The sequence below is a fragment of the Fukomys damarensis genome, unplaced genomic scaffold, assembly GCF_012274545.1.
Source record: "Fukomys damarensis isolate Sample0158 unplaced genomic scaffold, DMR_v1.0_HiC HiC_scaffold_23, whole genome shotgun sequence".
Taxonomy (NCBI): Eukaryota; Metazoa; Chordata; class Mammalia; order Rodentia; family Bathyergidae; genus Fukomys; species Fukomys damarensis.
The window spans coordinates 61,949,589-61,973,358 of record NW_022900935.1 but is presented as its reverse complement, the minus strand read 5'-3'; the positions used below and the strand labels follow the sequence as shown (position 1 = coordinate 61,973,358).

The 23,770-nt window shown below is 48.8% G+C and overlaps 1 protein-coding gene across 6 annotated transcripts in view; it reads left to right on the top strand.

Annotated features, from left to right (window-relative positions):
• The window catches only part of Usp36 (ubiquitin specific peptidase 36), a 36,844-nt gene that overhangs the window by 10,692 nt on the left and 2,382 nt on the right, over positions 1-23,770 (top strand). For 5 of the 6 annotated variants that reach the window (XM_010618510.3, XM_010618513.3, XM_010618508.3 and 2 more), the window contains 16 exons: positions 824-934; positions 1,732-1,834; positions 7,095-7,162; positions 7,678-7,748; positions 8,340-8,422; positions 9,386-9,497; positions 11,553-11,693; positions 12,302-12,402; positions 13,345-13,483; positions 16,553-17,215; positions 17,838-17,968; positions 20,085-20,648; positions 21,221-21,420; positions 22,215-22,316; positions 23,144-23,259; positions 23,583-23,731. In XM_010618510.3, coding sequence (XP_010616812.1) covers positions 824-934; positions 1,732-1,834; positions 7,095-7,162; positions 7,678-7,748; positions 8,340-8,422; positions 9,386-9,497; positions 11,553-11,693; positions 12,302-12,402; positions 13,345-13,483; positions 16,553-17,215; positions 17,838-17,968; positions 20,085-20,648; positions 21,221-21,420; positions 22,215-22,316; positions 23,144-23,259; positions 23,583-23,714 — 2,837 coding nt within the window. In that variant the 3' untranslated portion in view covers positions 23,715-23,731. The remainder of the gene's footprint in view (positions 1-823; positions 935-1,731; positions 1,835-7,094; positions 7,163-7,677; positions 7,749-8,339; positions 8,423-9,385; positions 9,498-11,552; positions 11,694-12,301; positions 12,403-13,344; positions 13,484-16,552; positions 17,216-17,837; positions 17,969-20,084; positions 20,649-21,220; positions 21,421-22,214; positions 22,317-23,143; positions 23,260-23,582; positions 23,732-23,770) is intronic. The other variant, XM_010618511.2, reaches the window with a different exon arrangement.

The following is a 23,770-nucleotide window of genomic DNA, read 5'->3' as shown; positions in this document are numbered from 1 at the left end:
GGGGGGGGTGTAGGGGAAAGGAAAGGGAAAGGAAAAAATATGAGAAAAGGAAAAAAACAGAGTCTTTGTAAATAGGGAAGGGTGGAGGGGATGAATGGAGGGCAGGGAAATAGGGGGGAAATAACCAAAATTTATCATGTAAAGGTACAAGATCCCAATGATGAATGTCATTGTATACCTAAAATGTACCAATAAACTTACTGGATTAGATAAAAAAACAAGTGGCTAATGTACAAGATATCCCACTGCATGGTATAGTTGAAAATTAGACTGCCTCATTGTGCACAGAATACTAATGAGCCAGCTGTAGCAACACATACCTGTAATCTTTGCACTCTGGGAGGCTGAGATAGGAAGGTGGCAAATTTGAGCCCAACTTGGGTCCCTTGGTGACTCATCAAGACTTTGCCTCAAAATAAAGAAGGACTACAAAGATAGCTCAGTGCGAAAGCCCTGCATTTAATCCCAGTACCAGGGCGCGCGCACGCGTGCGCACACGCGTGTGTGTGTGTGTGTGTGTGTGTGTTTATATATTAGGTATAAAAAGATCTCACACAGGTCACTGGCATTAAAACAAGGCAATAATGGTTTGAGAATGTTAGAATTACAGCTGTGGAGGTGTTGTGGCCCTGGAATGCCATGCCATCCAGCAGATCTAAGTATTTCCCTGGCAATCCACAAATCTGTCTGGTCTGGGGTCTCTGTGACTCACCTGGCCTTTCACAGAGTGGTTTGCCCTATGCGCTGTACTCTCTTATCAGAGTGTAGGTGTCAGTGGAAATGCTCTCGAAAGCTCTTCATGTTGTTACTTCTTCATAAACAGGTCACCAGGGAAGCTTTTGCATGCTCTGCGTCATGCAGAACCACATCGTCCAGGCCTTCGCCAACAGTGGTAACGCTATCAAGCCCATCTCCTTCATCCGCGACCTGAAAAGTAAGAATGGACTCATGGTTTGGGCGCCTGCTGATGCTAGCTCTGCAGTCCGTGCTGCTGAGGTGGTGGGAGGGAGGAGAATGTCATGAAAGTCTTAGGACTCCTTACTGGCTGATGGTTCCACATTGAGCCTTGCAGGCCAAAGGAGTGGTAATATTGAGACACACATGGGCTGGGCAGTTGATCTGAAGGAAGGCTTTCTGGTCTGGGTGAGGCATGCTCCTTGCCTCGAGGACAGGTGAGTTTTGACCAGGCAGAGAGTATGTGGTGTATTTAAGGCTGGCAGGTGAGTGTGAGGGACAGCTGGGAGAGGAGGATGGGAGTGTGCCAAGTCCTTTCTGAGCCTTAGAGGAAGCAGCCACCACTTGCTGTGGGGATCTGGTTCCGTAGTCACTTGGTAGAAAAGATGAACTCATGGTTTTTTGGAACCAACATAGTTAGAATCCATTGATTTCGGTGTTGGCTCTTGGAAAACTAGTTCATCAGTGGAATTTTACATTCTTTTTTCTTTGGGTATGGGGGATCTTGCCTTCTTGCCCAGATTGGCCTTGAACTCTTGGGCTCCACTAATATTCGAGAGTAGCTGAAACTGTGGGTGTGAGCCATTGCGCCCAGCCAAGCCCAAGCCCTTTGATCTCCCTGAGCAATTAACTGCCACAGTGAATGTAAAACATGATGCAGAGCGCTTGGTTGCGTCACTTTGTTCTGTAAGAGGGTGGTCTCTTCTCCTTGTGACTGCAAGCAGTGGACTCTTGAGGCAGGCGGCACTCTTCTATACCCTTTCCTTCCTTCCTCAGAGATTGCCCGCCACTTCCGCTTTGGGAACCAAGAGGACGCACACGAGTTTCTCCGGTACACCATCGACGCCATGCAGAAGGCCTGCCTGAATGGTTATGCCAAGTATGTGCTCAGTCTCTCCGCCCTTCCTAAGGGACTTCAGCAGACTCCTTCACAGTGGGGACAGCGAGCCTTCACTCACCTGCCAGGCCTCCTGTGCACATGAGGCAGAATTTGTACAAATGCATGGGCCCCCACTGAGGCCCAAATTGGGGGTGCCTGGGAGAGGGCTGTCTCCTGCATCCTTCAGGCTGGCCATGGACAGTGTAATTGGATCAGGTGGCAAGGAGTGGTAGCTCTGTCCCAAGCAGCCAGTGAGGGAAAGTGATTTCGTAGGTCCGGTCTGGAACAAGTGAGCTCTGGATGTGGCTCTTGGTCTTTCTAAAATCTCTTTGTTGTTTTGATAGAGAGGGTGGGGTGGTAAGAATTATAATATTTCTGTAAAGAATTTACCAGCATATAGCAAAACTTGAAGTTAGCAAGGTTATGATTTTTAGTTTCCCTCTGCCTGCTTACTGTTTTTGAGATTTGGAGGGCAGAACACATTTGTGTAACCATTGATTTTGGAATGGGTGCTCACATATGTACCTGCCACCATTGTCAAGGCCTCTGTTGTCTGTCCCTGGGGTGGAGGTTCAGCTGAGACCAGCCAGGGAGTGCTTGCTGTCTCTTGCTTTCATTGAAGCTTGGAAGAGAACTTAAATCAGTATTTGGAAGTGTCTGAAACAGCTTAGGAAATGTCTAAATTGTTCCTTAGCAGGTTTTTTGTTTCGTTTTGTTTTGTTTTTTCGGTATGGAGGATCAAACTCGGGACCATGCGCTTGCAGGGCAGGCAGTGATACCACTGAACTAAATCCTCAGCCTACATTGTTTAGAATTGTTGAGTTGTACCAATGAGGGTTTGAAATAGGAACACCATCTGTTTTGGTGAATGAGAGTCTTAGGTAAATAAACTGTATGCAAAGAAAACTTTCTCAAGTTACATGAAAAAAAATGTGCCACCAGATTCGTGAATGGTGGTTGCCTATTCAGAGGGCATAGCCACATACTCTTCCCATCCCCTGAGGATATGGGAGCTCTCACGTGTGTACACACACACACGAGCACACGAATTGGGCCTGCCCTTTTAAGTGTACCATCCCCTGGTGAGATGCTTGCTCCAGGAGTTGTGTGTGGAACCTCTTGTATGCCTGACACTTAATTCAGCTCTGAGGGTCTAGAGATGAAAGATGTCTAAGGAGCTTGTGGTGCAGCATTTTGTCATCCTACGGGAAGCATGGTCTTGGAAAGCCTGGAGACCACACTTGAGGCATGGAAGGTTAGATCCCAGGAGGGAAGGTCAGAGGTGTCCCAGCCCTGCAGTGGGGTATGACGATCTGCTGCAGTGGCTGACCCTGGCACAGGACATGGTCACCTGCAGAGTTTAGGATAGAACTGGTGTCTGGGCTCAGGCCAGTTAGACGGTATCTGCTGGCAGAAGAAGTTGGGGAGGGCTTGGGGGTGGGCGGTGGGTTGCAGCTGTTGTAGGGAAGGAGACCAAACACAAATTCTGAGATGTTGCCTGGCACCTCGCACAGAGGTGGACAGGGGAAGGAGCAGGTGTCAGGTGACAGGTGGAAGGCCAAAGGGGAGATGGGTGCTCACCAAACACATCCATGAGTTTCCACTGGCCTCTAATGAAATGTAGTGGGAAGGAAAAATGTCACCGGGTTGAGCTTTCCACAGCTAAATGTTATTTGTAATATCACTTAGTTGGTAGGCGAACAGCCCTTGTGGTTTTTGCTGGTGGTGGTGATTTTGGAATGGCTTGCATTGTGATCAGAATGTGTTTGTAATGTTTCTGCTGAACTTCCTGGTGTTTTCTCTGTGACTTGGTAAATATACAGTCAGTGTTTGTGGTTTGTGCCCTTGAGACTGTCCTTATGCAGTCAGGGTATGCAGCTTGCTCTCTGGGTTTTGAAGATCTGTGCAGTTAATTGCACCGCGTTTGTCCTCTGGCTGTGTCTGTGGTTGCCTCCTCCTGTGCTCTGTGATGCTCTGAGCCTGTGCTGCTGCTGTGTTTTGCTCTGTGCAGGCGCTTGTGGGTGGATGCTCACTTCTGTCCTGTCTTTGCAGAGAATTGTTGCCCTAGCATTAAGAAGTGTCTTTGTCACAATCTGTGCTTTTTGGCTCTGTCCTTTGCCCATGTTGGAACTGCACCCTTCTCTGGGAGGTTTCCTCCTGCCCACACACCACCTCATCCCATTTCTCTCTGAGCACTGTTTTAGGCATCCTTAAGTTTGGTCTGCAGAGGCCAAGGTAAATGTCTTTATAGCAAGTCAAGCCCTTTCAGTGTACTGTTGTAACTAAAAAGGTTTCTCAACCCTCGTCCTTGTATCTCACAGTTATTATATATGGCACATTTGCTGTGCTTTTTCTGTTGACCTATTTTTAAAATTTCTTTCACTGTTTAGGAAGATTCCATTGACTCCCTTCATACATCTGCCCTTTTTTAATGCTTGCACAGAATTTCCCAGATTTGAGGTGTCGTTCTCTTGATGTTGTAGTTATTTGCTTTTTTGCTTGGAGGACTTGAGGGTTTGGTTGGGGGGTTGATGTTTTTGTTTTGTTTTTTGTTTGAGACAATGACTTGTCATACAGTTCAGGCTGGTCTTGAACTTGCTGTGTAGGCAGCCCAAACTCATGATCCTCCTGCCTCAGCCTCTCCAATGCTAGGATTATAGATATGTCGCTTTTTTTTTTGGTCTCAGAGCTTGAACTCAGGACCTTGCGCCTGTAAGGCAGGCACGGTGCCACTGAGCTAAATCTTCAACCCTTTTCCTTTAAACTTTAAAGCCTGATGGTTGTCCTGGGCCCTCTCACAGCTGATTATCTAATTTTCCTGTATGTCACATTGTCACCTGACCAATGAAAATTTGAAGTTGAATTTTAACCCTTGAAATATCAACAAAAAAAGCATTACTAACCTAAGATTCAGCCTCTAGCAGTGGTCAAGTAGGGTCTGAAACGCTATTGCTTCTGGATTGGTGCTGTTTTAAATGCTGTGGTTTAAAAATGTGCAGAGTCCACCCACAAGGCCAGCTTGGTAAATCAGCATGTCAGGCTGCCAAGTGTGGCCTAGGGATGTGTTACCGAGGAAAGTATCTTACTGTGGCATCACTCAGCACCTGTTGGGAGATCACTCTCATGTGGCAGCACACTGGTGGTAGCATTTTGTTTGTTTTTAGGGCATTTTTGCTGGCTTCTGGAAGATTTCCATGTTCTAGTTTTGTATTTTGTTGCTACATTGTACTCCATTATTACTGTTCATTGCTTTCTCTTGGATGCTCTATCTTCACTGTGTGTGCATTCTCTGCTTATTTTCCTGCTTTGTAGTCCCCTGTTTGCATTTCGTAAATCTTGTCTCCCTTGGACAACTTAAACTGCTGTCTTCATTGCTGACAAGCGTGTGTGTGTGTGTGTGTGTGTGTGTGTGTGTGTGTGTGTGAGAAATCTTCTGTTTCTTTCCTGAGTTCATTTTTCTCTATTTAAAAATTTTTTAAGCTGGGTGTAGTGACACATGCCTGTAATCCTAGTACTTGGGAGACTGAGGCGGGAGGATTGCCATGAATTTGAGGCCAGCCTGGGCTACATAGTTCAAGGCCAGCCTGAACTACATAGTGAGACCCCGTTTTTGTACTCCCATTGTATCAGAGGATATTTAATTCAGTTTGGAGTTTGTGTTGTTTTCTTTTGCTTTGTGCTGCTTCCCAGGGATAGTTTTCATCAGATTAATGCTTTACGTCTTGTTTATTGCTGGTTTCTACCCCAGCCCCTTTGCCTCAGCTGAGGCTACCTTCCTCTGTGGATCTATGAGTCTCAGGGTTTTGACGCCACAGCCCCTCTTTTAGCACAGTGAGAACATTTTCCTGAACTCGTGGGCTTTTCTGGGTTGCAGGAGGGTCTACAGCCTCCGATTGTTTGGGTTTTTGTCAGGATCCTGTTGTCCCTTTTTTGTCCTCCCCACCCAGTCTCGAGCCTCTGCAGTCCTTTTGCTGACACCTGGTGACGGGGCCTACCCCAGTGGCCTCGCTCCCCTCCCTCGTTGTCCCTGAGGTGTCCTGGCTTGCCCAGCTGGTGTCATGTGGCGTTGTACGAGGGCAGTCTGCCGGGACCTGGCCTCATGTGGATGGCTGTGCTTTCTCTGTGTGCGACTCTGAGGGTGGGCTCAGTGGGTCTGTGCGCTCTGGTTCTCACTTCTCTCGGACCTGGGACTCGGCAGCTGCTGTGATGTTTGGCTACCTATGGGTTTTCAAAGTCCTCTGAAATGCCTCCCTGCTAGTTTATTTGGACTTAAAATATCCCTTCTTTTGATGAATGGTGACAGCAGTAGATGGTAGCAGTTGACTTTTTATTTCCTAACTTTGCAAAGTAAAAAAGTGCCCTAGATGTTCTGGCGCATTGTGCGAGTGTGGTGAGTAAAGGCCCGGGTCAGCAGCAGGCTCTGCAAAAGGCAGAGGAAGCACATGTGCATGTGCCTGTATGGATCTGCCCGTACAGGCGGTGTGAATTAGGCCTCTTCGCCCTTAGCCCAGGGACAGGTCCCTGTGAGGAGCAGGAAGGGGCCACTCGCCTCTGAGTTCCATAGTCTCTAGAGGAAGGACTCCAGAGCTGGGGCTTGGGACCCTGGTGACAGGAGAATTTCAGAGGGCTGAGGCAGCGCAGATGTGGAGGGCAGCAGATGGAACCAGAAGAGAAAACGAGCTTTGGGGTGTTGTCCAGAGTCTGCCAAACACAAGTAACTGCCACATGAATACTTGGCATACAAGAGGACTGTGTCCTCCCAGCTCTTTGGGGCTGGCTAGGTGTCAGAAGGACCATGGACTCTTAGCTCTGTAGGGCAGGTTGGTATTGAGGCTTAGTGTTGCCCTGGGTCCCAGTTAGTAACCTGTGCTGGGGCCTTGTGACCCTGCTGTCCTCTGCTGAGGAGGCTGTGGACACAGGGCCTTTGTTCCTACCCACTCTCCTACCCCAAAGCTCAGGGAGGACTCAGCCTCCAGCCCCATAGCATATTTGGATCCTTTTGCTGAGAGTTCAAGGAGAGGTGAGGATGCAGGTACTTTTCTGCACCTTTTGTTTTCTGTGAAGTGGGTGGCAAGGTCACTTGCAGTGAAGGGGCATTTCACCAGAGAGCCTCTTTGCCCAGTACTGCTGGGCCCTGAGGTGCAAGTTCCAAGTGTGGCAGAGTAGGTGGGCTCTCTCGGTGGTCACTGGCTGGGTGGAAGTGGTTCAAACACAGCTGTGTTGTCTTGTGTCACCTCTCAGAGGCCTCCCTCCTTTTCAGGCTGGATCGTCAGACACAGGCAACCACCTTGGTGCATCAGATTTTTGGAGGCTATCTCAGATCACGAGGTGAGTGGAGGTGTGTTCTCCATCCCACTCTAGCTGGTTAGATGTTAACCCTGAAAACCTTGAGCATCTGTGGGCAGGCTGGGCTCATTGCGTCCTAGGCAGACTCAGTACATCGTGGAGGTCCTGAGCCTTGGCTTTGTGCGTGCCCACTAATTTTCACAATGTCCTTGTGACAGAGTTGGGGAAAGTGCCAAGTGTAGTGATGATGTGCTTTTCCCACCTTGTTGTCCCTGGTCCTCCAGGTGCGACCATCGCTGCCCCACTGCAGAGCACTGCCGGTTGGCCCAGGGCAGTTACTGGTCAGTGGCAGATGAGACCCAAGTGCAGGGAGGCCTGGCATCTCCTTGTGAGCATTGCTGGCAAGGGAGTCTCTCCCACCTCCTGACTCCAGGGCCTGGGCAGACAGATCCTCCGTGGCAGAAGCAGGCTGAGAGTTGTGGCCCTGCAGTTCTAGGTGTGGGGAGCCTGGAGTCCTTTTGTGGTTGCGGCCGCTCACTGCTCTTTGTCTGTTGCAGTGAAGTGCTCCGTGTGCAAGAGCGTCTCGGACACCTATGACCCCTACCTGGATGTGGCGCTAGAGATTCGGGTACAAGTGGGGCTCCGGGGTCTTATCTTTGTTGGGGCACTGAAGCTGAGGACCAGGCAGGGCGGTGAAGGTGAATTAGCAGAATAGATGAGGAAAAGAAATACTTACCATCCAACTTATGTTAGAAACTGGTAATTCCTTTCATAAGAAAGAGTTTTGTGTCCAGAGGTATGAGCAGTGGCAGCACTGTCACACGGGCTTGAGGAGAGAGACCCTGATGTGCCAGGGAGCCACTCCATAGGAGCTGCAGCTTTGGGGCACCATGGGCTGGCCCTGTTCTTTATACTGGCTCGCTGCTGCTGGGCCATGTGAGCCTCTGAGTGGATCCAGCTACAGTCGAGATGAAAGTGACTGATTCACATGGCTGACCTCACGTGGCTGTCACTTGTCACTGCTAGAAAAGGAACACAGGCTGGCTCCCTCCTCCTTTGTAGTGGGTGTTCCAAGTCTCAGGAGGTGGCAGCTAGCGAACCATTTTTTATGCAAGTCAAGTTCTGTGATTTGCTGTCTCAGCCTGAAAAAGACCTTAAATTTGGTATATCTTGAGTCAGCCTTTTTCTCCTGCTGTTTATTTCATTTTATCCTTCTCAGCAAGCTGCAAATATTGTACGTGCTCTGGAACTTTTTGTGAAACCAGATGTCCTGAGTGGAGAGAATGCCTATATGTGCGCCAAGTAAGTTCCACCTTGCTCTCAGCAAAAGACTCAACATCCAGAAGGCTGTAGAATAAGTCACTGGACGCAGTACTCTTCATCCCCTTCCTTAGAGGTGACCCTGCTCATGTGGCTTACATAGACTGTATGTGAGTCTTTATTATAAACATGGCCCTCCAGCAACACAGACAAGGGAGTAGACATGCGTTCACACAGCCCTTGTTACTATTCCAAAGGGTGTGTAGATATTAACTTGTGTCACAGGGACCACCGTTACCCCCACCGCCCAAGTTGGCAAAACTGAGGTTCAGAGGGGAAGGAATTTGCCCAGGGTCTCACCAACAGGATGTGGTAGAGAACCACTACACCATCCTGTCTCTCAGATGAGACACAGTCTGTGGCTTCTGTCTGTAACTTGAATTGTCACAGAAGGCAGAACACGTCCTTGTCCTTCCACTTCTGAAGTCTTACTGGGTGGGTGTCTTTATATGTAGGCACTGGGAAGCTGTAATCACCCCTGGAAAACAGTTTCTTAATTCTGCTTCTGAAGTTTCTTGTTCTGTGCCAAAACAATTTTTTGTCTCTCAGCTCTGGAAGGTGTTCACTTCTGTCTCCATTGCCTCTCTCCTCCTCTGCTTGTCTTCTGGCTGTGCTTGCTTCCATTTCCTGCTTACCTGTTTTATCATTTCCTGCATCTGCTTAGGTTTGTTATTTCCTGTATTACCCCAAAGCCACTTTTTGCACATCTTATTTACTCTCCAGGTTAGTGAAGTAGTTTTGCCTCAGGATCTCTCCCGTTTCTCTAGTCTTTGCTGCCCTATGGGGTTTTTTCTTGACTCGGGACCTATTGATTTTGATGTTCAAGCACAGGTCTCCGTCAAGAAGTCTCCATTATCAGAGTGGTTGTCCCTTTATTAACATAGCATGAGCACAAGTGTTTTTCAGAGCACACTCTAATACCTTTTTCATTCACCTTCTTCACAGATGCAAGAAGAAGGTTCCAGCCAGCAAGCGCTTCACCATCCACAGAACATCCAATGTCTTAACCCTCTCTCTCAAGCGCTTTGCCAACTTCAGTGGGGGGAAGATCACCAAGGTGAGGGCTCAGCTCCATCCCAGTCTGCTCCGGGGGTCTTGGTGTACATCCATTCAGCTGAACTATTTAAGGCACAGATGCCTGGCTTTTCCCTAGAGTACAGGGCCCAGGAATCTGTATTTCTTCAAAATCTGTAAATTATTTTGCCCATTGCAGTTTGAGAACCATTGTTTTACTGGATTTTTTTCCTCAACTTCTACCTGTTCTTGGCCTTTTCCTATTGTGGAGTGCCAGGGTTTCCTTGAGAAATAAATGTGATGAACATGACTGTAGTGTTGATCTGCTGTATACTGTTTGCTTCTAAAACTTGTACAGTTGCCTGCAGTGGCTTTTTGTGGAATAAGGAGTAAAAACCTACCATGAGATTCTAACAAAAGACATTTGTGCTTCCTAGAAATCTAGAGTCCATTCTATAGTTAGAGCCTGGTTAGGTGGTTTGGGGCTAGGGACTTGTCTGAGCCTTAGTTTCAGCAATGGCAGTAATTGCAGGTCTTTTTCGAGCCTGTATTAAGCACGTTGCCTGTTAAACCTCAGTACTGAGCATAAAGAATTTTCTAGACATACTGGTCTGAGGAGTCGTGTTTTCCCTCATCTTGCTAATACTGCCATGTTTCCGTCGTACGTCCTGTGCTGGCCACTGGTGAGAGCGTGAGGAAGGTCAGTGTGGTTTTGCCATGAGGAGCTTGTGTTCTGTTACCACCTCCTGGAATTTGTTCTCCAGTGGAAGCCATTTGAGAAGCACTTGTCTCTTGATTTCTGGGGCTCTGTGTCTAACAAGGTTGGATTGAAGCTCTTGAGCCCTTGGTGTATGTTGGCTTTTGATATTTTTCAGTGCTAAGAAAAAATTCATAGGTGAATCTCTGAGACATTAGATTGATCAAAAGAAGCCAGAAAAAAGTACATGCTGTATGAGGAAGTTGAAGAATAGGCAGAAGTAACAAAAGGTTACAGAAGGCGAAGCTTTGGTGTTTGAGATGCACGTGGATGGCACAGAGGGCCCTTCAGGGGCCTGGCATCACTGGTGTGGAGTTCTGTCAGTGTGCATCTGCCACAAGCTGCCTGAGTGCCAAGAGCTGGCACTAAGATCTGGGTCTCACTCCATGGATTGTACTTAATTTGTGAGCTGAGTGTGGTGGTGCACACTGCTCATCCCAGCTACTTGGGAGGATGAGGGAGGGTCCCAAATTTGAGGCCAGCCTGGATAATTTAGTGAGACCCTATCCCAAAATAAAAAGGGGTGGGGTACACCTAGGGTAGAGCGTTTGCCGAGTATGTGTGAGGGCCTGGGTTCAGTCCTTCGTGCCACCAAAACAATTCATTTGTATGAGCAGAAATGAAGATATACCACCTATCTATCATTGAAAGATAAGAATATTTTTTCCTAAGAAAAAAATTTCTTTTCTGGAATAAATGAATGTTGGCACTCCTCTGACCCAGTGCATTAAAATTTTACCTTACTGAGGCTGAATTGATTCAGCAGTTGGGTTTCTGAAGGCCTAAATCCCAGCATGGTCTCTGTTCTCTCTCCCGACAGTATTCCTATAGGATAGCAGGAAGTAAAATGAATTATTTTTCTCATTTTGCAGTTGAAAAACAGCCAGTAAGTTTAGATCTGTGACAAAGACAAGTATTAAACCGTCAATTACTTGGTGGGACAACAAGTTTCCCATAGTCAGGTGAACAAGTTCCACATGGCAGCTCCTTGTCCCACCCCCGGTACCAGCGATCGAACTCGGGACCTTGCACTTGTGAGGCAGGTGTCGTGCCACTGAGCTATGTCCCCAGCCCTGCTCCTTGTCTCTCCTACCCCCAACTGGAGATTTTATTCAAGGGAGTGGAGCAGGGAGAGATGAGGAAGTTCCTAGTCTCTTAATCAGTGATTGTTGACCAGTGTGTGTGGGTGGGAGCACCTGCTGCAGTGTTCCCCCAGTTGCCCCAACTTGTTAAGAGACCAGCTAAGCCTGGCATTTCATATGGTTGTGGATGAAAAGGGCCAGTTGATCCTTACTCTCAGGGATGAGTATTATTTGCCTTTTCCTTGAACTTTTCAAACAGGATGTAGGCTATCCAGAGTTCCTGAACATCCGTCCATATATGTCCCAGAGCAATGGCGACCCTGTGATGTATGGGCTTTACGCTGTGCTGGTCCACTCAGGCTACAGCTGCCATGCTGGACACTACTACTGCTATGTGAAGGTGAGCACTGGCAGGTTCTGATCTGTCACTTTGGTCGGTGGCCTTAATGCTGCTTCCTGTGCAGGTCCAAATTTGGTCTCTGCACATTTATACTGTGAAGTGACAGTGTTTTCTAGCTATGTTCAAGTCCTTGTTGCTTCAGTACATTCAGTGAAAAATCTGTCTTTAAGAAATGATTCTACTGGGCTAGGGATTTAGCTCAGTGGTTCCGATGCCTGCCTCTCAAGTACAAGGACCCGAGTTCGATCCCCAGTACCAAAAAACAAAAGAAATTATTCTCTTGAGTCTGGTGTTTTTAAGACTTGTGGAAGACTTAGAGAAGTAGCTCCTTTGTCCTTAGATGTGGAGAAATTTCCTTGGAGACCAGACATTGGTGGAAACTGGGGCTTGGATCTGCCTACTACCCTTTAGAAGGGATACTAGGAGGCAAGCGAGACCCAGCTCGTGCTTTGGGGTCACATTTGGAGTGACACAGATGGTACCCACTAAAGGAGGGGTCTTCACAGGTTAGTTAGCACTTGGATACACGGAGCAGCTAACACTACCGTATAAATGGGGGGGTGGAATGTCTACTGATTGTTTATTTTCCTGCTCCCTGTGCCACCCAGGCAAGCAACGGACAGTGGTACCAGATGAACGACTCCCTGGTTCACTCCAGCAATGTCAAGGTGGTTCTGAACCAGCAGGCCTATGTGCTCTTCTACCTGCGGTGAGGAACCTGCACCCTCCCCAGATGCACTTGTACTCTCTAGTACTCTGTTGTGAAACCAGTGCTCTCACCAGCCATTTCCTGCCTGGGAGGAATGGGGAATTCTGTAGGAGAGAAAAGACTTGGGCAGATACTGTCCCCCAGTCATACATAATGGGAATGAATGACCTTTTGTAACCAAGCTTCTTGGTCATTAGTAAAACCCGAAGCTTTAGAGGAGGGCAGAATAGGATTCTGTCTATTCCCACATGTATGCTGCTGTGAACACATGGTGGAGCAAGTTAGCTTTTTTTTTTACTATTGCTTGCTTGCCTTTTTTGTAGGTACTGGGAATCAAACCCAGGGGCACTCTAGCACTAAGCTTCACCTCCAGCCCCTTTTTGTTTTGAGACAAGGTCTAGTTAAGCTGACTGGGGTTGGCTCCGGCTTGTAAGCCTCCTCTCTCAGCCTCTGAGTGCTGGGATTACAGGCATGTGGCATTAAGCCTGTGTATTTTCTTATGATATTGCCCCAGATTAGATGGGATGCCTTGCATAGCAGTCAGCGGACTGCTTCCCCTGGGGCAGTGAAGGTTGCTATTGGGGTCTAAAGGAGCTGCGTTGGGTGAGCCCGTTCTTAGGGTGGTCACCAGCCTGGTGGTTGGAGGACGTGATGATGGGTTTTTGCTGCTTCGTATGCTCTCCTGTGTTTGGAAGATGCATTCAAGGGATGTTTTTCTCTCTGATGACTTAAGAATCTAACCCCAGAAGACCTCTTGGCTCTGCTGTGGCTGAAAGGCAGGGCACTTGGGGTTCCTTTAGGTGGTTTTCTTCCTTGGTCACATCTACCTAAATACAGAAGCATATGCTTACATCAGGTCACCCTGATTCTGCCTCAGTTGCACTCTGCATTATCTTTGAGCTTGCGCGGGGATTCCCCTGACTTGGTTCCTTGCTCTGACAGAATTCCAAGCTCTAAGAAGAGTCCAGAGGGCCTCATCTCCAGAGCAAGCTCTACCCTTCCCAGCTGCCCAAGTGTGGTTCCAGATCACACCAAGAAAAGTGCTGGCAACGGGGTCACTTCCTCCCCCCCAGCTGCAAAGGTACTGTTGAGGAAGGCGGGTTGGTGAGGGTGCTCTCAGAGCTTCTGCATTGACACTGCAAAGAGTCCATGGGTCTCCTTGTGCAGGACCGTTGGCCAACATGGGAGGAGTGGGCAGGCAGCGATACTGTCATTCGATGGTATTTCCTGAGTTGGTCACCTGCTGCCATTGGAAAGAGATGGGACAGTGATGAGAGAGCCTGACCCAACAAATTCAAACTTTTAATGTTCAGTGGGCCGGCTACTGTCCTGAGGTTCCATGACAGGCAGGCACTGAGCCCCAGGCACCTGGGAAGCACTCCGTCCCCTGACTCTGAGAGTATGAGTACTTGCACCTGTGCTAGGCTCCCGGCGTGATCCTTAGATCTGTATAAGGTTGGCCTAGGTATGTAGAAATTAACACGGTCTTATTGGGGTAGTTTGCTTACATGGTTCAGATGTATAAATTTGCATACATACGTGTACACACGTGTATACAGGCAAAGAGAGTGCTGAGGCTTATGTGACAAAACACTAACACTAACTCCAAAGCTAAGGGAATGCCTTGAGGTCATCATTGTATGTATTTGAAATTTTCTGCTGAAACAGTCAGGGACTCCATTGTATTGGCAGGGTAACAAGTCATTCCCTGTAACACACACTGACACTGAGCGAGTCGAGTCGCCCCTCTAGGTGACTGCCATGAGCGTCTTGGGAGATGTGAACCCATATCCAGGCAGCAGGGCCTGGCTTTGGTCATTTACATAAATCTGCCTTTTCTTTCCATTAATGGTGAAAAGAAACTGAAACCAGAAGCATTCGCATTGGCATAGGAATTAAAATGTAGTACAGTGTTATCATCATTCCGAAGTTGGTGGCCACTGCCTCCAAGGTCCAGAAGCCAGCGAGCCTCCCTAGCCACCGGGCCACTGTGAAGCAGAGTGGGATGCCCACCTGCACACCTGCAAGGCTGCTTCAGTGGCTGCTCATGTTTTCATTTCAAAAATAGTTTTCTAAATACACTATAATTAAATGGATCGTTTTACTTTAAGACTGTGTGAGTTTCAGTATATGTGTAAGTGTTCAAGAAATGGAAAGATGTATTCCCATTAGAATATAATATTAATAAGGAATTAACTGTTATAAAAACTCAAAATGGAAGTGAGCCTATCCCCCTTTGGTACCTTAGGACCTCGCACTTGCAGGGCAGGTGCAGCGCCACTGAGCTAAATCCCCAGCCCTTAGACGTGACTTTTAATTAAACTCTGGAAGTAGGAAGACTTTGTAAACTTAAATTTGAGAGAGAAACCAGATGCAGTGGCACACACCTGTAATCCCAGCTACTTGGGAGGCTGAGGCAGGAGGATCAAAACTTGGGGCTCAGCCCAGGCAATTTAGCAAGACTCTGTCTCAAAGGGGGAAGGATTAGATGAGAATATAGCTTAGTGGTAGAGTACTTGCCTGCCACGCCTGAGCTCCTGGGTTTAATCTCCAGTACTAAGAAAAAGGAAGGAAGAAAAAAAATTGAGAGAGAAAGTGAAATATAAATGAGTTAGACTAAAAATTTAAAGCTTTACGTGTAAGATATTAAATGATGAAATTTTAAACATATTTGCAGCAAGGGGCTGGTGGGAGTTTAGTTCAGGGGCAGAGTACATGTTCAGAATTCATGAGGGTCTGAGTTCCATCCGCAGAACTATAAGAAAAAAAATGGAACAAAAAGGTGAACATTTACAGTATCACCTCATTGGAGTGGAGTAGGGGAGAGTAGAGGTGCACACCAGGAATCTCAGCATGGGGAGGCTGAGGTAGGAGGGTTGCAAATTCAGGTCTCACCTGGACAATTTATCAGACCCTGTCTCAAAAAATGAAAAGTGCTGGGGATTGGCTGAGCGTGGAGGCCAGGGCTGAATCTCTAGTACCAAAAGACAAAATAAAACAAATGGAATGCTTGAATTTCACTCCAGAGCACACTAAGGATACAAATGGTAATATAATAAGAGCCAAAAATAGTGCCAAATTATAGTATATTTTGAAAAAGAATTAAATATTGCCAGTAAGAGTAGAAATTCATGAGACTAGCGTAATAGTTCCACTTCTGGCAGATTAGCATGGGGTATAAGGTACAGAAAAACCTTCAATCTTTAAAACGTTTATTTTCTTTTTTGGCCCTGGGATTTGAAACCAGGGCCTCACTCATGCATGGCAAGTGCTGTGCCACCAGTTCCTAGCCCTGACCTGAATGTGTTTTAGCACTGACTGCATGCAAGTGGGAGCAGGTTGGGAAGGCTGTGGTGGTGAACTAGAGAGATCCAGGTGGGGTCAAGGGCGGAGCTTCATGGGCAAGCGGAATAAACACAGAATAGGTTATTTTCACAGTTTAGTGTCATGAGGAGAGAAAGTATCGAATACTGTGTTGTTAATTGTACAGTAGATATAAGGCAGCCACACGAGGAGATGGTGGCTGCCAGCAGGTATTGAAGACTAAGAGAATAACTTAGGAAGACGCTTCAGACAAAAGCAACAAGGCAGCACAGGGATGCAGCTCTGCAGGCAGAACATTCTGAAGGAAAGACCAAGAGTAAGCACTAGCACTCTAATAAATGGTTACATGTAGGTGGTGGTTTCTGTTGGTACATTTATGTTTGGGTTGGTATATTGTTTTTCTTTTCTCTCTTTTTTCCCTCTTTTTATGGTACTGGAAAATGAACCAAGTTGTGGCCCTAGCCCTTTTAATTTTTTTATTTAGACAGTCCCACTAAGTGGCCAAGTTGCCCGGATGGGACTCAAACTTGTGATTGTCTTGCTTGAGTCTCCTAGAGTGCTGGGTTCATGGGTGTGTATCGCCACGCCCAGCATACCTTTTCTGAAATCCTGGCGCCACCGTCAGGGTTTGCTGCTCTCACAGTAAGGGTGCTAATAACAACACATGCCTGTAGGAGCACGAGCTGGGGACGGTGATCCACCCAAACCAGAGACCGCCCCAAGGGTGCAGCACATTAGAGGCCTCCCCTGCTCTGGCCAAGGGACACCTGCCTGGCCAGCACTCCTTTCCGTCTCTGACGATGCTTTCTGCCTTGGTCTCTGTTAGCTCCAAGGCGCTGTGCCCATGAGGAAGCCGCGGCCCCCTGAGGAGATTGGCGTGCCTGTTTCCAGGAATGGCTGTGTGCCAGGCCCAAAGTCACAGAACGGATATGTGCCTGCACAGTCACCCTTGGGGTCCCCTCGCCCTAGACTCGCCCCCACGCCCGCACACATGCCGACCCTCCTGGATGAGAACGGGGAGAAAGCGAAGAGGCAGGTCCCCTCACAGCACTGCTCCCCATCCCTCCGAACTTCTCAGTGCTCGCCTAGTACCAGCGAACCTGGGAGCCGGCGGCGGAGCTCCTGGGACACCAGGGACACCGTCCCCTCTACCTCACTAAAGCCGGCCGAGGCCACTGCCAGTGGGCATGGGCTGAAGGAGGAAGACAAGAATGTAGGCCTCGAGAAGGAGGCTCCTGGCCGCTCCAGCCTGGAGCACTCTCCCGGCAGCAGCCCTAAAGTCCCACAGGCCCCCGAGGGTGGAGCTGCCCAGGTCTGTGACTCTCAGGGAACAAACTGTCCCACGGTGGGTCATTCCAAAGCGCTGCCAAATGGATCTGATTCTAAGATGGTGAAGCTCAAGTCCCCTGTCCTGGGCAGCACTGCCTTCGAGCCCGTGAGCCTCATGTCCCCTCCACCAGCCAAGAAACTGGCCCTGTCTGCCAAAAAGGTGGGTGTGTGGGGGTCTTGTCCCTGAAAGTGTCTTGGGGCCCAAGTGGGTATGCTGGTAGTTGGGGAGAGGGAAATGGTGGGGGCTTCGGCTCCCTCCTTTCACAGGAGCAGCTGCCTTTGAAGCATCCTTGGGAATTCACATGTTACCCAAGGGGTCTCTTGGGGTGAAGGTGGTGGGGTTTGGCTGAGACTGGCTCTCTTTCCTGCTGTAGGCAGAGTGTCCTATTAGAACCAGAGGCCTCCGGAGAGCAGGGCCACCAGCATCCCTGTGGAGGGAGCTGGAGCTGAGAGCCCTCGTGCAGAAGTCCGGGCTGGGGTGTCTGTGTGGCTCTGAACTGTGGGGGGCAGCAACACAGTGCTGTATTGTTGTGCTGAGATTTTTGTTAAATTTCCTTCCTTTTTCCTTTTTGTTTCTAACCAACAACACTCTTCTGATTCTTCTTCTACCATTCCCACCCTCTCTGCCTCCCCCTTTTTTTCTCTCTCTTGTCCCCTCATCCTTTCTGGGCTCTTTTATTTATTTTTATTTTATTTTATTTTTATTTTACTTTTATTTTCCTTCTTCACTCACGGAAACCTTTTTTAGACCACCAAGTTTTTATTTATGTCAATAACTACAGGCCAGCACCCTGCGGAGGGCGACCGGCAATGACCTCCGTCCACCTCCCCCCTCACCACTCTCCGACCTCACCTACCCCATGACAGCCACTCACTCCATCGTTGCCTCCACTTGGCCTGTCAGTAAATCCAGGTGAGCCCAAGCACTGGCCCTCTGGGTGCCAGCTGTCTCTCCTGTGGTTACATGTGCTGGGCTGGTGAGGAAGCCCAGACCATCAAGGATTCGGGTCCCCTCTTATCTTCTCCGTCTGCATCTATAAAGGGGCCTTGTTTGGCCAGAGTTAGTATCGTCTCTGCATTCCTGAGCTTTCAGTTTTTCTTTTTCATGTTTTGGTCACGTACATGTCATGACCTGGCGTGCTGCGGATCACCCTTTCCCGAGCCCCTGGGTGAGCTTGGAGGCCTGCGAGTCCTTCTGGCCGTCCTGCCTGTAGGCATCATGCCATGGTCTCCCGGTGGTGTTCCTGTCTCCTTGGCCCTGGAGAGCACCCCCAGGGTCTCATGCTGTGGCTGCATGAGCTTCTAGAAGAAGGAGACTGGGTTCAGACTCCTCCCAGATGCTCTTTCTGAAGTCCAGTCCTCCTGCTCCAGTGAGGCAGTGACAAGGTGCTGCCTCCCTCAGGCACCTGCTTGCAGAGAGTTGAGAATTCCTGACAGATCACTGGGTGCTGGGTTATCTGCAGCTGGGAAGGGAAGAAGCAGAAAGCAGGAGGCAGGTGGGTGGCCATGCTCTGCCGGGGCTGTCTTACTGTCCCTCACCAGCATCCCTCTGCCCCTGCCTTCCTTTCACATTTACACAGAGACCCCATCCCTAGCATAGTATTATTCCACACTGTAGGTCTTTAAATGTTGAGACATTCAGTGGGCATTTTTGTTTATCATGTAACCCTTAAAAAAAACTCCAGAAAACACTTTGGAGTACAGGTGGTGTGACTGCAGTTCTGGTGTAAAGGATGATGTAAAGTCCTGTTGGAAGCTGTAACCCTCTGAGACAAACAGCACTGCCACCCCACGGTGGGGAGAGAGGTTAGCTGCCCTGGGGCGTGTGGCTGGCAGGAGGCAGGCTGCACTGCACCTGACGTGGCACTCAGTCCCGCCCCCCCACATCTTGCAGTAGGAGTTGGCTCTGTAACTCTGTGCTCCCGCTTCTCCTGGCACCTAGGCTCGTAGGGAAACAACCATGGGAGCTGTCGCCTGTTCTTGCCTTTCTTGGCAGGCTCATGTCCTTCACCTGTGGCTTTGGAGGTTTGAGGACAAATTCAGACAGGATTATTTTTTTCTGACCATTCTTGCTTAGTGAAGCTTGCCTTTTTAACACATTTGATTGAAAAATCAAAACATTAGCATTTATAAAAATACTTTGAACTGTTTGATCACAAGAAACTAATGCATACAATTGCTGGGGATTGAGCCCATTTTTACTGAGCTGCATCCCAGCCCTTTTTATTTTAAGACAGAGACGTAATATTAAATTAATTCTCTTCTTTTGGCTTCCCTCCATAGTTACTTTTCCAAAATTTCCTATCTTTTTTTATGGAATATAAAAGCATTTTGTTTTTACATGTTCCTTTGATCTTCCTTTTCTAGTGTGGGCTCCAACATGACTCAGAATTTTTATATTTGTGGGTTTTTATCTGTTAATCCAATCTATCCCAAGGTAATTATCAGGCCCAGCTACAGACCCTAAAGAGGTACTGGTAAAGTTTGTCCTCTGTACAAAATAATCTTTCTGTTTTATTGAGATTTCTACGTTGCCCAGGCTAGGCTTAAATTTGTGATTGTTCTGCCTCAGCCTCAGAGGTCTGGGATTATACGTGTCTGCCACCACACCTCTAATTTTGATTTGTTTGCTTGTTTATTTGTTTGAGACAGGGTCTCACTATATAGTTGAGACTGACCTGGAACTCATTATTTTTGTTTTTGCTTGTTTATTTGTTTGAGACAGGGTCTCACTATATAGTTGAGACTGACCTGGAACTCATTATGTAGCCCAGGCTGGTCTCGAACTCACAGCGATCCTCTTGCCTCAGCCTTCCGAGCACTGGGATTAGAGGCATGCGCCACCACGCCCTGCTACCTAATTTTGATTTTAAGTAGATTTTGAATGCTGTTGTTAAACTGTCTTCAAACATACTTAGAATTCATGTGTGTAGAAAACCTCTTTGGAAATTCTTAGGTGAAAGGGGAGGCAGGGAGGATGGGCAGAAGATCTTCCACAATGACCTTCCTGTTACCTGCTGTCCCTACAGGGCTGTGTCACCTGCTCCCCGATCATCCAGCTGTCCCAAGTCTCCTGTCAGCCCACCCTCTGCATCATTGCCCAGTAGTATCCCCCACCCCCCACAGAGCTGCTCTTCCTCCTGGAGGGCCCTGCCTCAGGTCAGTGGGGGCTTGATGTCCCCTTCACACCAGCTGCTGCCACTGGGCGCCCGTGAGGCCCCTCAGAGCCCCTCCAGGAAGAGGAATGGGAGCCCTGTGGGAAAGCCTCAGATGCGCTGCTCAGAAGCATGTATCCTGCAGCTCCTTGGGGGGGCAACTGCAGCACCTTGTAAGAAGAGGAAGAGGAAGAGGAGGAAGGGCCCAGAGGGCATGGCCATTCCTCAGGAGCACTTGCAGGGGCCACCTCGGAGCCCCGAAAGCAAGAGGAAGGGACAGGCAGAGCTTCCAGCTCACCCTCGGGAGGAGGAAGGCGCACAGCCCCAGCTGGATCGCATTCTGGACAGCCAACATGTGAGCAGTAGAAAGAGGAAGAGAAAGAGAGCAGAGGGACTCTGTAAAAAAGTCGGCCTTCTCCAGGGCCCATCTTGGCATAGGTAAGAGCAAGGTGAAATATGCCTGTGTCCCCCATCAAGATTGCAGAAGCTAAGAAGTCCAGTGCCAGATGGATGTGTTCTATATGGGTAGAATGCCATCTGGACTGCTAATACCTGCGCCTAGGGAAATTGTCTTCATCAGCTCCTTAAAGTGATAGGGAATGACCTCCCTATCCAGGCCGTGGCCATCCTGTACATTCAGGGTGGTCTACAGACATAGGGTCAGTTGACCTGGGCCACGCCAGGCCAGGCTGTGAGGTATGGGGGGGTTGTAGCAACCTGCAACCCTCAGTTTGTAGGATGCGCTCCAGTTGGATTAAAAGTGTGACCATATGACGTTCTCCCTCATGCTGGATGTGTGGCCATGGGCATCAGGCCTTGTCTGTCTTGACCATTTCTCCAATCCCACTGTGGAATGAGTGATGTCACAGGAAATCGTTTCCTCAGTTGTCCTCAGGGTCATGTTGGGGGCAGGTTTCCTACGAGTGAAGGAAGTGGGTCAGGTCCTGTCACTGAGCTCTGCTCTTGCATTTATTATGCTGGAAGGGCTAACTGTCGCCTCCGACTCCCAGCAGCTGTGCCTCCACGGACCACAGAGAACCTGAGACCAGGTCAGAGTCTCCAAGGAAAAAGAAAAGGAAGAAAAGAAAGCCTGAGACACTGCAAGAGGAAGAAGAGAACAAGCGTCCAGAAGACCCAAGGAGCACGAAGCCCAGTGTCACCACAACCCTAGAGTTGAGCGCAAACAGCCAGCTTGCTGGGGACCACCCAGGTGAGGACTTGGGAAGCTTGAGGAGCCCTGATGGCAATAGTGGTGGTGGCATTTCACTGTCCCTCCATTCAGCCCATTCTTGAGCACTGGTCATGTGTTAGCTTTCCATCATGGTGACATTGCTGAGATGATTACCTTAGGGAAAGGTGTATTTTAGCACATGGCTTTGGGCTTTCAGCCTGAGGTCTGTTTGCTCTCTTGGCCTGGGCCTGTGGTGAGACAGTACGTCATGGCTGGGTCACGTGGCTGGAAAGCAGAGGCGGAATGGGCTGGGTTTCACTGTCCCCTTTGAGAGCACACACCAATGAGCTGAAAAGCCCTCACTTCCAACGTTCCATCACCTTCCAGTAGTGCCTTCCTGGGGACCAAGCCTCCCACTCAAGAACCTTTGGGGAACTTTGAAATCTACACTGTTGGGGCCGGGGATGTAGCTCAGTGGTGCCATGTCTGCCTGGCACGCTCAAGGTGTGCTGAGTTTGATTCCTATTACTGGGGGGAAAAAAATCCATGCTGTTACTGGCTGGTAATGTAGATTCTAATTGGAGCTGGTCCCCTCCACATTAGATAAGGATTAATACTACTATGATAAGAGTTTTGTTTTCTGGCTTGATTTTTTTTCAAGAATTTACTCGGGTAACAGCTGTTGAGTAAAATTGTTGCTAGTATGTTAAGCACTTCAGTGTCAATAGGTGAGCGTTTGTCACTAGTAAATCCCAAGGTTGTGCTGTCAGTGAGGGCTGTATAGCGGTTCATCTTGAACTTCTGTAAATGGATCTCTGCTACTCCACATACAGGACTCGGACAGCCTCCTCTTGGGCTGTGGAACAGGGAGCGAGACTCTGATGTGGTCCAGGAGTTGCTCAAGTACTCATCAGACAAGGCTTATGGAAGACAAGGTGTGGCTGTGAGACATGGCTTCTACTTTCCTTGGCCTGGCTTACTTAGAGATGGGGAGGAAACAGGCCCTGGGATGCTGGGAGTAAGGAGGGATGCATTTTCTGGTTTTAAAAACGGGAAGAGGAATCCCCTGACACCTACCCCATGGCCCCAACCATAGCACAAGGTTGAGTTCTGTCTGTGGAGTGATCCAAAACAGCACCTCCTGGCAGGTCTATTAGGATCCCAGTAGGGAGGGACCAATGCAAAAGATCCTCTGGTACCTGTAGTGCTGTTCTGACTGGAGCCTTATTAAGTCCAAGCACAGGAACAGACATGAGATCTTCCTACATAAGGGCGTGGGTTTATTTATTGCCGATACGCTTTAACCGGAAGAGTCATTGATGCTGTTTCCACTTGGACCATCTTGCACATATTGCATTGCTCTGTCCTCCTTTTTCCCCCTTTGCATGTCCATTTCTACCAAAAATGGCACTTGGGCAGTTTGAGTATTAAGAGTAGATGGGTCACGGCCGGGCATGGTGGCGCACGTCTGTAATCCCAGCACTTAGGAGGATCGCTGTGAGTTCGAGACCAACCTGGGCTACACATTGAGTTCCAGGTCAGTCTCAACTACATAGTGAGACCCTGTCTCAAAAAAAAAAAAAAGAGTAGATGGGTCACTAGGTGTGGCACATGCCTGTAATCCCAGCACTTGGGAGCCTGAGGCAGGAAGATCGCCATGAGTTCGAGGCCAGCCTGGGCTACAAAAAAAGAAAATAGAGTAGACAGGTCTAGTTGGTGCAAGTCTAGAGACCCACTGCTGCATCATGCCTGTGTTGTCTAGTTCTGACATGGGATGGTGAGCCTTCTGCGGTCAGTCAGGACGCCATTGAGGACAGCAGACTGGCCCGGACCCAGACCGTGATCGACGACTGGGATGAAGAGTTTGACCGCGGCAAGGTATGGTGTGTGTGCCTGGCTTGATGGGGAGGTGGGTGTGGCTCCCTGAGCCCTGAGCAGGGTAAAGAGAAGATGTGGGGCAGAGCGGCTGAGGCTGAGGCTGGAGCCAGTTGCTCAGGTTTCATTTGCAGTGTGTGTCCTATGTCGTGGGCAAGGCCCTGACCATTCGATGTCCCTGTGCCTTCATCAGCAGATCGGGTGGCAGGCCACCCACGGGCTTGTGTGCATGGCACGTGAGGTTGGCACTGTGTGTGTGGTAGGGGCCCCCTGGGTTCAGTGAGAGCCCTCTCTGGGAATCGTGATGCCTGTGATTCTGGTCATAGGAAAAGAAAATGAAAAAATTCAAGAGAGAGAAGAAGAGAAACTTCAATGCCTTCCAGAAGCTTCAGAGTAGACGGAACTTTTGGTCTGTGACTCATCCAGCTAAGGCCACCAGCCTCAGCTACCGCCGGTGAACTTGGCATCAAAACAGGTCAGTTTGGGGGTGTGTGTATCTGATGTAAGTGTGTCT